This window comes from Rhinolophus sinicus, chromosome 9, assembly GCF_057876585.1.
Source record: "Rhinolophus sinicus isolate RSI-liver-muscle chromosome 9, RSI-T2T, whole genome shotgun sequence".
In the NCBI taxonomy this organism is placed as follows: domain Eukaryota; kingdom Metazoa; phylum Chordata; class Mammalia; order Chiroptera; family Rhinolophidae; genus Rhinolophus; species Rhinolophus sinicus.
The window spans coordinates 33,448,786-33,461,449 of record NC_142509.1 but is presented as its reverse complement, the minus strand read 5'-3'; the positions used below and the strand labels follow the sequence as shown (position 1 = coordinate 33,461,449).

The window sequence follows — 12,664 nt, the reverse complement described above, 5'->3', positions numbered from 1 at the left end:
ACACTCAGTTTGTGGAAGTTGAAACTGGTCCTTTTTTTTAGTGCAATTTGGCAAATTTGTCAAAGTAAAAAAAAAACTTGACAAAGCAATTTTATTTCTAAAAATTTAATTTATACATGTGCTTATAAAAGTGTGTAAAGATGGTTGTAAAGGATATATTCTCCTGCATTATTTGTAATAACAAAAACTTAGAAATAGTATCAATGTCCTAGAATAGGGAATAAATTATGAATGGACTATTGTGTAGCAGTAAGGCTAAAAAGAATATACTGATATTGAAAGATCTTCAGGTCCAAGTAAGTGAAAAAAATAGGAAGATTCTGTGTGGATGTGTATTTTACACAGGCGGGCATGGAGGCAGTAGTGTGTTTGCACATATGCACACGTAGATAAGTAAGTATATGTGTATGCATGAGACATTTCTTGAAAGATTAAGAAACTGCTAACTATAGTTCTGAAGAGTGCAACTGGGAGCCCGAGAGAAGCTTAGGCCTTTTCTTTTGAATTTTATACCTATCTGTGCTATTACAATACATGAATTAAAAAGATTTTAGAAAGTGTGTGTTTTTGTTCTCAGCAAGATCCAAAAGGACATTGACTCTATAAAAAAAATTAGAGGAGCCCAAAGTAGCTGGCTAAGATAAGGACAGATTAAATGGGGATGAAAATCAGGATAACCGAATAAAAAGATCTTGATGGAAGCAGTAAATATTGCGCTCGAGGCTGCCGTCACCGTGGTAGCGCACAAACCTGAGAAATTCTTTTAGAACCTATTTTTAAAAAAGAGATGACAGTGATGGCAGTAAGGGAACAGATCAGCAAATAGATAGTGGGGCCCAGGCTGGATGACCAGTGTTTAAGAACGAAGCAACTGCCGAGCCTGCAGTATTTCATTTAATGAAGACTAATAATGGAGTAAGATGTTGGGAGAGAACAACAACCTTTCACCTTCCATAAGGGGGAGGTAAAATTATTTTCCTTTTATTCATTTCATTAACCTGATAATTGTAGGTTCAAGGGTATTTTTGAAATACTACAATATAACCATCATTTTATTTTAATAATAATTAGAATCTTATTAGAATTAGGAGTAGGGTGCAGTTTTTGCTTTACAAAGGTGATTACTGTGTTATTTGGTACATAGATAATTATAGTGTTCTATCTTCATTATGGGTTGTTGATTTGTTTTAATAGAGAACAAACTCACACTGTTAGGACTGATAGGTTTGGTTTCAACTCTAGCATAATATTTTATAACTATATGTAATGTGTTTTTATATATACAAGATGTATGTATTTTTTTTAAGACATGTTCATTCTTTATGCTTGTCGAAAACAGTTTTTCAGGGGGTATGTAAGAAGGCTTGTATTTTTGTTCTATTGGTCACCTTTGTCCTTACACTTTTGGAATGTGCTTAGTCTTCTGTCTTATCTAATTTTTATTGTGTGACTTGTATCAGATTTTTTCTTTATCCTTTAACACCCATCCATTGCCTGTGGCCTGTACAAGTTCTTCTCTCTTTACCTTTTCCTTTTCCCATTTTCTAGTTGCAGGATTTCTACTTATGATATATAACCGTGTTCATTAGTTTTCTACCCTCATTTGCATCTTCATTTTAGTCTTAACACATACTTTTATAGATTCTTAAATGCTCACCATCAATTATTTTGTGGATGTGGCTTGTTATCATTTGGTTAGATGAAGCTTGTCCTCTAGTAGATAAGTTAGGAAAGGCTGACAAGTACAACATTCCTTTAGTTCTTGTACGTTGAAACCTGTTTTTTTATATCTTTGATAGTTGAAGGATAATTTGGCTGCATATAAAATTCTTGGTTTACACTTTCGTTACACTTTCGTTCATGAAGCTTTTAAAAAACGCTGGTCCACTTGTCAACTTGCTGTGTGTGCTGGCTTTGAAAAGTCTGGTGCTAGCCTAATTTGTTTCCTGTAGTAACTTATTTAATTGTTTTTCCTGGAGGCCTTGAGGATTTTTTTCCCTTTCTCTTGAAGTCTAATAGTTTCATTAGATTATGTGTCAGGATGATTGTTCTGGGTTAATTTCCCCAGGAAATATGTAGATTCACATCAGGGCTGGGATTCGAACCAAAGCAGTCTGGCTCCAGAGTCCATGCTCTTACCAGGAAGGCTTTGCCACCACATGCCACATACGATTCCCAGCCTTGTCACCTCAAGGGGTCTCTCTTTCTCTCTTTCTTTAAACTATAAACCTAATATTCTGAAAAGAAAAATGTTTCCAAAACTGTATTATGTAATAGTTCCCCCCCTTTTTTTCCCCTTGGTAGAGGAAGATGTATATGCCACTCAGCTTCAGACTACCCCACCAAGTAACAATTGTTTTGCAGCCAAAAGCAAAAGGGATTTGACATTTTAATTAGCTGATATAGGTAGACAAATTGAGGGTTAATGTAAGATTTCCATTGTACTTTTTGAAAAGTTATAAATAACTGGAAGCTTTCTGTTAACTCATTTCTGATTCCCTAGGGCTGTGGGGACCTAGGTGGGAACCATAAATCAAAGAAGCTGTGGACAAGATTTAAAAATAATGGATAGTGTAAGTGATCGTACTGAATGCAAATATGTTGGATGCTGGAGTGATATGATAGGTATCATATAAGTGGAGGTTGAGTTTTCCCTGGGTGAAATTCTGTCTTCTCACAAGCTCTCCGAGGGAGTAAAAAGCAAATTAATAAATTTTTTTCCTTTTGATATCAGCCTTGTGATTTTTCTGTAGGACAATCAGAATGATGTTTAGATCCCCCCCCCCCCAAACTCTAGTAAGATGCCATAAGAAAACTTAAAAGTAAAATAAATTTCAGTTAATATAAACAATAGGGATGTCAATAGACAACATCTGGATTCTTGTTTTTTCTGATTTCTTGTCAGAATCAGTTTTATATTTATTATTCTGGTTGTCAATAATAATGTCTGACATTTAGTGCTTAGTAGGTACGAGATACTTAGACGACTGAGCGTCTCAAATTTAACACGTACAGAATCCAACATTTGTTTTTCCTTTCCATATCCCTTCCATATTTCCATGCACAGTACTTCCATCCTTCTAGTTGACTAGGCCAAAAACCTAGGAGTCGTTGCTACTTTTTTTCTTTCTTTCCCATCCCAGGTGTAATTGATTAGGAAATTCCATTGTCTGCGCTTAAAAGATTCCGAGTTGGGCTATTACTACTACTGCTGCCACCGTGGTCCTTGTGTCATTTCTCGCCTGGTTTATCACAGTAGCTTTCTTAACCCATATGTGTGCTTTCCTTGCACACTAACTTGAAAGATGATTTAAAATTTTAAGTCAGATCATGTCACTCCCCTGCCTAAAACCCTCCCCAAAAATAAAGGCTGAAGATTTACGGGGACCTCGAGGCCATACATCATTGACTTTTTATTATCTCATTGGCCTCATGTCCTGTCCCTTACCCGTTCTGTTCCAGTCACACTGGTCTCTTGCGTACCTGGGCATGTCAAATACAGTCCGCCCCTGCGCCCTTGATCTTGCTCCTTCCCTTACCTCGTATGCCTGTCTCCTGTATATCTGCACATTGCTGCCTCACTTCTGCCAGGTCTGATCCAATGTTACTTTAGCGCTGAGGCCCTCCCCAGCCACTCTATCTAAATAACATCTACCTCACTCTGTCTCTGTTCCCTTCTCACTGCTTTATTCCTCTTTGTGGCATTTATCACCATCTGGCATTTTATTTATTTTTATACTATTCTTTATTGTCTGTCTCCTCCATCATAAAGAAAGCTTCTTGAGGACAGGGATGTTATTCTATTAACTGTGGTGTTCTCAGTGCCTAGATGCCTTGCCTGGGATAGGGCTTAGTGTTTACTGAACGAATGAATGAATGTAATAAGCTTTCTCTTTTATTATCCCAGTTCATGCTTTAAAAAAAGCTTTAATGAGACATAATTCACATGCCATACATTTCACCCATTTAAAGTACATAGTTCAGTGGTTTTTAATATATCCACATACTGCAAGGATCAGTACGATTGTAGGACATTTTCTTTATCTCAAAAAGAAACCCTGTACCTGTTAGCTATCCTCCTCTCCCTTTAAGTAAGCACTAATCTACTTTCTGTTTCTATGGACTCGCTTATTCTGGACATTTCGTATCAATGGGATCATGTGACATGTGGCTTCTTGTGTCTGCCTTATTTAGCATGTTTTTGAGGTTCACCCAAATTGTAGCATTTATCAGTACTTCATTCCTCTTAATGGCTGAATAATGTTCAATTGTATGGATTCTCATTTCATTCTTTGTTTTTTTCCAATTTTTATTGGGGGGATATTGGGGAACAGTGTGTTTTTCCAGGACCCATCAGCTCCAAGTCAAGTCGTTGTTTTCAATCTAGTTGTGGAGGGCACAGCACACTGGCCTATGTGGGAATCGAACCAGTGACCTTGGTGTTATGAGCACTGCACTCTAACCAACTGAGCCAACGGGACTCCACTCATTTTATTCTTAAAATGAACCTAAGAAGTATCATTTCCATTTTGCAGATGAGAAAATCTGAGGTGGAAAGAACTTGCCCAGGTCCCAGAGCTAGTAAGTGGTAGAGCTCAGGTGTACACATACCGGTAGGTCTGTGTGATCGGAGCTCTAATCAGAACGCTGTCGGACTCTGTCCTTAACGCACGGTTTATGACAGCGGTCCCTTCTCCCTTGCGCTGTCTTTCTGCTTCACTGCTGTAAAACACTTTAATTGGGCCAATATTTGTTGAGCAGTCTCTTAAAAGTTCATTTGATTGTCAGTCCCAGGACTCCACTTTTAATATTGACTTAATGTTCCCGGGAGCATTGAATTAGCCTCTAAAGGTCCAGGATAATTTGACTTTAGAGATGACTCTTCTTCCCACAAATGGTGACTTGGAATTCATGAGGGAAATCTTGCTGGAAACTAGAGGAATTTTTTTTTTTTCCCCTCATGAAACGTTGTTTTAATGGGTCTCACAATTCTGGGACAGATTTTTTTGTCGTGTTGTTTCCATTAAAAGTACTGATTTTAAAAACTGCCATACAAAAAAAATAAACCAAATGGTCCACAAAATATTCTCCTTTCTTTCTGAAGGTATAAGGATGCATTGTAATCGTTAACCAGTCTTTTACTATTAAACTTAAATGGCCAATTGAGACGAACAGTTCCGAGACTGCTAGAGAGGAATTTGTTGAAGCAGATGCTACCCACAGTGGATTTCATTATTAGTGTGTTTTTAAAACTTTTTATTTTGAAATAATTTCAAATTTACACAAATGTTACAAGAGTAGTACAAAGAACTGTTTACTTTTCACCCAGATATATCAGTTAACGTTCTACCACATATGCCTCCCCCCACACACAGTATATATAATTTTATTCTGAACTGTTTGAGAGGCAGTTACAGACATGATGCCTTATCACTCCAAAATACTTCCGTGTGTTTTTCCTAAAAACCAGGCCACTCACACACATAATCACAGTACCCTCAGCAAAATCAGGGAAATTTACATTATGATAGTGCCATCATTGAATTCCTATCCCTCTTTCAAATTGTTTCTTTACTGTCCTTTATAGCAAAAGGCAAAACAAGTAACAAAAGCCCTTCTCTTCCCTTTGTCTCTCTTCCCTGTGGTCCATGATACATACAGTACAGAAAGCATCATGCGTTGTATTACTTGTGTCTTGCTACTGGCATGTAATCTGTATAGTTCTTTGATAACCCCCCTCCCTGCCCCCGCTTTCACGGTTTTCACAAATTTTGAAGTGTTCATGCCACTTAGTTGAATGTCACTCACTTAGGGTTTGTCTGATGTTCCTCATAATTAGATTAGGCAGTGCATTTTGGCAGGCGTATCACAGAAATAACACTGTTCTTCTCAGCGCATGACGTCAGGAGGCACATGATGTCAGTTTCACCCATAACTGGTCATGTTCACTTTCACCAGTTGGTTAAGATAGTATCTGTCAAATTCTCCGGTGTGAACTTCAGTTAGTAGTGTTTGCTTGTTAAGTAAAAAGTAATTACTAAGCATTTTCTGGAGAGGTGCTTTGAGTTGCTGTCAATATGCTGCCCTCCCTGAAATGGTCACCCACTAGGTTTACCATCCATTGATGATTCTTGCCAGAACTACTAATATGCTTGTTACCAAATGGTGATTTTCTGTTATTTTTTTTCTATAATTATTATATGTGATTCTTTGTGATTCTCCTGGAGAGGGCTTTCCCTTTCTCCTCATGCGTTTTTTTTTTTTTTTTTCAATTGTGGTTAAATGTACATAACACAAAATCATTTTAACCGTATTTAAGCGTGCAGTTCTGTGACATTAATTCCATTCACATTGTTGGCAGCCACCACCACCATCCGTCTCAAGAACATTTCCATCTTCCCAACTGACACTGTCCCCATAAACAATAACTCTCCTTTCCCCCTTCTCCCCCACCCTGGCAACCACCATTCCGTTATCTGTCTCTATGAATTTGACTACTCCAGGTGCCTCAGCTAAGTAGGATCATATAGTATTTGCCCTTTTGTGACGGGTGTATTTCACTTAGCATAATGTCTTTAAGGTTCACCCATGTTGTAGCACGTGACAGGATTTCCTTTTTAAGACTGAATAATATTCTATCAATGTGTATAATCATGTTTTGTTTCTTCATTCAAATGTTGATGGACACTTGGGTTACTTTTACCTTTTGGCTATTATGGATAATGCTGCTATGAACGTGGGTGTGCAAATGTCTGAGTCCTTGCTTTCAGTTCTTTTGGGGATACACCCAGAAGTAGAATTTCTGGATCATACGGTAATTTTATGCTTAATTTTTTGAGGAACCGTAGTTTTTTTAAATTAATTTCTGTGTGGACTCTTGGTTTCCTATTTTATTCAATGGGTTATAGTTAGTTATATCATTGCTTACTTTGAGGTACAAATATCTTTGATTTGCCAGTGGGAGGCCGCCCTGTATCCTTTTGACATGTTCTCATTGGAGCGCTTCCGTGCTGTGGCACCGAGACGTTTCAGGCTCACCTTCCTATTACTGCCCAGCCCTGGAACCAGCTGTTTCTCCAAGGAGCCCAGTTCCTTTCATTGGAGAATGGTATTTAGAAACCAAGATAAGGGTACTAGGTGTGCTGATGGATACTGGGGTGTCACTGCTTCTAGGCCCTTTCAGAGGAGCCAGGAAAATATGTATGCATGTGTGTGTGTATACAGTACATATACATACACAGAAACATACATGTGTACTTCTACATCTGCATGTCTATCTCCATATGTGTATTAAAAACTAGAGTTTGTGATGACACCTCCAATTCGAATCTACCACCACAGGGTTTATTCCGTGTTTGTATCTCCTCCAAACGTGCGAAGCCTGGCTCCCATTATCCTCAATATGTTTACTTAGTTATTTGTTCAATCCCACTCCATGCATTCGGTCTCCCGACCCTGTGGACTGTCTTTTTGGGCTTGGCCAACCAAGTGCCTGGCTTAATGCCCATACCCCCAGCCCCAGTCCCACTGACCCTGCCCCCAGCCCCAGCAGCTGTGTTGGCAGGATCCCAGGCCTCTACCACTGGAAGGCGAGGGGGTGGGGGTGGCTGTGGCTGTGACCAAGGAGAGGAGGCAGGAGGGCAGAAGGGTCTTGATTTGTATTTTTATTAGCTGCTCTACTCATAGGCGTTTCAGCTGTGATGGTGTGGAAACTAGTGCTGACAGAATCCTTTGCTTTTTGTTTCTCTCTCTCTCTCAAGATGGTTTCACCCAAATATCACTGGTGTGGAGGCCGAAAACCTACTGTTGACAAGAGGAGTTGATGGCAGTTTTTTGGCAAGGCCCAGTAAAAGTAACCCTGGAGACTTCACACTTTCCGTTAGGTAAGTTGGAAGACCAAGAGAGACTCCTGAGAGTGTTTTCCAGGTAGGAAACGTTCAAACCCCGCGTGGACAACTTGCTGCCCTCCTTTAGAGTTTGCAGGCCTGCCCGCTGCCCTGTGGTGAGGCCTGGCCCACAGATCAGACGTGATTCAAGCCTGCTTATGGGGCTCAGGACGGGGACTCCTGCGACTGAGAGGCTTGGAAATTCAGCTGAAGGGGGTGATGGTGGGCATTTCTTCTCCCCTGACGCTGAGGATGGGTAGGAGCCGGGTATAACAGATTCCTAAGCTCGATTCCCTCTCCTGGTTCCACGCATCCTGACCCCTGGTGTCCTGCATGTTTCCTTCCCTTCTATTGATCTCTTAGTGGGAAAAATACTTCTAAAGAGTTTCTTCAGATCCCTTGTCTTTTTCAAGACATAAAACATCACTGAGGAAGTTGTGGTCCTGTGTGTTCCCCTGCCCAGTCCCATTCCCCTCCCTTCTTTCCCCAGAGGAAACCGCCATCGAGAGGTTGGCATATATCCTTCCTGAACATGTTTTCATACTCGGACGGTGTAGGAACAATGTCAAGTTGGTTTGTGTGTTTTTAGAATTCACATCCATGGCTTTATAAAGTATGTTATTATTCTGTAACTTCCTTTAATGTTTTTTAAGTTCTGTGCTGGTACATACAGGTCTACTTATTAATTTTAATGGCTATATAATATTTGAATGGTGTGAACGTCCCACCAGTGGATCCCGTCCCCTGTTGCTGGATGTTGGGTTGCTTTCAATTTCTCTGAACAGCACAGCCAACATCTTCTTACATGTCTCTTAGAGAAGGTGTGGAAGAGTTTTCTAGAAATTGACTTACACTTATATACTCAGTCTCCTTACTCCAGCTCATTCCAAGGGCTAGAAATGAACTGCTTTGTGAATTCACTTTTATTATTATTTTTAAATAAAGATGTAAGTAAAATGCGTTTTTCAGGATTTATTTAGGAGCCCTTTGGGACTTGGGAAGTCCCTTTTTGGTGTAGATTAGTTTTTGGAGGAATTTTCTGGGCTTTTGGCAGTACAGACTTCTAACCTAAAGTTATGGGACATTTGATCTGTAAGAGTTTGGATGGAGATTAGATGACGATGATGATGATGAAGATGATAGCAAACATTATTGAGGACTTGACGTACTCCAGGCTGACGTGCTAAGTGCTCTATACTCATCATTGTATTTAATTTCCCCAACAACCTGTAAATAAGAACCACTATTACTTTTATCTTACATGTGAGTAAGCGGAGACACAGAGGTTAAGTTAGTAATCTGGTCTCATAGCTACTACCATGTTTCCCCCAAAATAAGACTGGGTCTTCTATTAATTTTTGCTCCAAAAGACGCATTAGGGCTTATGTTCAGGGGATGTCATCCTGAAAAATCCTGCTCAGGCTTATTTTCCAGTTAGGTCTTATTTTCGGGGAAACACGCTAAGCAGCAGACCCAAGATTATGGAAATGGTGGAGGTTTTTTCCTTCAACTTTTTATTCTGAGGAATTTCAGACCTATAGAAAAGTTGGAAGGAGGAAATACAGTGAACACCCACCCTCCCTTTACCTGTAAACATTTTGCCATATTTGCTCTTTCTCTCTATGAGTGTGTGTGTGTTACATACTTTTTTTCTCCTGAATCTTTTGAAAATAAGTTGCAGCTATCAGGACATTCATTTTTACCTCTAAATACTTGCAGAGTGCATGTCTTATGAACGAGGACATTCTCCTCTATAACTACAATATCATTATATAAAAGAAAGTTGAACATTGATTCAATGATATTATCTAATGTGTAGTCATTTTCAAATTTCCCTCACTACTGCAATAAAGGCTTTTGAAGCCATCCCGTTATTTCCCATCAGGAAGCACATAGTATCTGTTTGCCCCATCTTTTAGTGTTTATGCTCTTGGAGGCTCATTGCTTCTAGGCCCTTACAGCAGACAGAGCTGGGAAATAAATATTTACATATTTAAAACCAAGTGTTCATACTGATAGTTCCAGTTCAACGCAGCTTCCTCACCTTTTTCCATTCCATGTTTGTGTTTCTCTTCTCCTGTCAATATATGACCTCATTTGCCCAATCCTGTAATACAAACAGAGACTCAGAATCACTGTACCATTATCCTTTCTAATTACAAACCCATTAAGTATAGCTCAGGATTTCTTTGGAGTCTTTTTGTTCTTTGAATATATCCCACTTAGGGTTTTCAATCAGCGCTATGTTCAGAAGTTACAGGAATTCATCATTTTCTGTGAAGTTAATGAACTTACTACAAAGTTGGATTCATTTCTTTCATTTTGTATTCAGTCTTTTTCTTATGTATTCAGTTTTTTTGGTCTTTGTTGGTTTAATTTTATTTTTTGACTGTGTGAAACATTTACAAGATGTAAAAGGAAACTATATAAAAAGGCATATTCTCAGAAATACCATTCTTATCCCTACCCCTCGTACCTCATTTCCACTCTGTCCCTGTGGGTAACCATTTCTGTTATCTGACTTATCCTTCTGTGTTTCTTTCTACACACGAAGTAGAACACTGAATACATTTCTTTGTAGTTTACTCTTTTCACTTACATTAATCTTTTAGTACGCTTCCTCATTGTTTTAATCAGTTGTATAGCATATACCTTTATACAATTTCCTACAGATGGGAATTTGTTTCCAATGCTTTACAATGGTATATAAAGCCACAATGAATATAATAAACTTTTGCATATGTTTTGTGCTTCCGGAAATGTATTTTCAAGTTGAATTGCCAGGAGTGAGATGACTGGGGCAGAGAGTAAAAGTACACGTAGCGTGGTTTTTCCACATACCCCTCTGTAGTGCCCGCAGTGGTATCATGACTGGATCATTTGTACTCCCACCAGCGGTGTATGAAAGTACAGTACCTGTTTTTTCACAGTGTCACTAGTTGAGTATTATCTAGTTTTCCATTTTCACCAACATGATAGGTGAGAAATGCTGTCTCAGTGAATTTTAGTTTTCATTTCTCCTGTAATTGAAGCTGAACATCTTTTCATCAAGTTAAAAGGCCACTTGTAATATCTTTTTCATGAACTGTCTTAGAACTAGTACTTTTAACAACTCCGCAATATTACGAAGTTTTACTTTTTATGGTTCCTTACATATGATATATGTTATACATACTGTAGTGTGTGTGTGTGTGTGTGTGTGTGTGTTTATTGTTCTGGTTCTCTGCAGGCGATCTAACCTTTTTGTTGTGTGCCCATGCTGAAAAATTGGTGATTATGTTGCTGTCTATTCAGTTAGTCACAGAAGATCATCCTTTTTTAATTTTGAGAAAAAAATACAGAAAAATACAAAAATGTATGGACAATCACCCATGTTATATTTATTGCCAGTCATTTTTTTCTTCAAAATAAAATATAAAATAAAGCAAAACTTCCCTTATTACCCTTGATCCTGTTTTTCCCTTTGTCCCAGATGAGGCTATTATCATAAGTTTCTGCCTAGTTCCTTAAAAAACAGTCCACATATTTATAATATAATAAATAATATACTATATACATGATGTATAATAAAATATACATATATGTGTATGTATGTCTGTATCGTGACCAATGTATAGTATTACTTGTGTGTGTTCAGTTTTCATAAATGGTCCGTGCTAAGCATATCGTTCTGCATTGTGCCTCTTTCATGCAGCATGATGCCTTCGAGATCCTTCTGTATCGCTGTATATTGATTTGTCCATACCTGAATGTCTTTGTGTTATGTCATTAAGTAAAGGCTAGACATTAAAAGCTCAGGTGTTAAAATAGAGTGAGGCGAGCTGGAGGAGAGTGGCCTGCAGTGCCTTTTTACCCACTGAAAAAGGTTGTCACCAAAAATCAGAAGTAGATCTTGTCACTAACATTTAAGGGGATGATTTTTCTTACATTCCTTAGTTCCCATCTTCCTTTTCTTTAGCAGAAATGTGTTTATGTTTCCCAGAGGCTTCATCAGTAATGATACAGGGTCAGACTAAAAATACGTATATGTCGGTGATGGTAATAAATATATGTTGGGGGTTGCCAGACCCCTTGGGTTCACCTAGGTGATAAATGGGTGTCTTTGAGATGTGTTTAGTAGTTCAGAAAACCAAGTAGGAATCAAAGACTGCCTAGGCTAATTAAAATATCAAGTTTTAGAAACTTTTGGCCAGTGTTATGTCGACTCAGTGGAATCATTAGTCATCTTATGCTGGAAAACTGTCAATTATATGTGTCCTTAAAATGATTTTTAAGATACAATTATATACAGCATCTTAAGTGTACAGTGAGATGAATTTTGGCAAATGTATATATTCATGTAACCAACACCCCAGTCAAAATACGGAGTTTTTTTTATCACCCTAGAAAGTTACTTGTGCCCCCTTTTTACTCTCCCTCCTTCAAAGAGGCAACCACTATTTTTATTTCTACCTCCATCGACTAATTTTGCTTATTCTACAATTTCATATAAATGAAGTCATATGTTCTTTTTTGTCTGGCTTCTTTCTCTTAACATAATATTTTTGAGATTCATCCATGTTGATGTATCAGTGATTTTTTTAAATTGATGTGTGGTATTCTCTTGTATGAGTATGCAATTATTTGCTTATCCATTTTGGTGATAAATGTTTGAGTTTTCAGTTTTTTTCTATTATAAATAAGGCTGCAATGAATATTCTTATACAAGTCATTTGGTAGCCATGCAGTTTCATTTCTTTGGGGCAAGGATTTGCCCAAATCCACTTAGGAGTGGATTT

The 12,664-nt window shown here is 38.2% G+C and overlaps 1 protein-coding gene across 3 annotated transcripts in view; it reads left to right on the top strand.

The window, feature by feature from the left end:
- Nucleotides 1-12,664, top strand: part of PTPN11 (protein tyrosine phosphatase non-receptor type 11) — a 71,800-nt gene that overhangs the window by 9,426 nt on the left and 49,710 nt on the right. For all 3 annotated transcript variants that reach the window (XM_019734066.3, XM_074321626.2, XM_074321627.2), the window contains exon 2: nt 7,761-7,883. In XM_019734066.3, the coding sequence (XP_019589625.1) occupies nt 7,761-7,883 (123 nt within the window). The remainder of the gene's footprint in view (nt 1-7,760; nt 7,884-12,664) is intronic.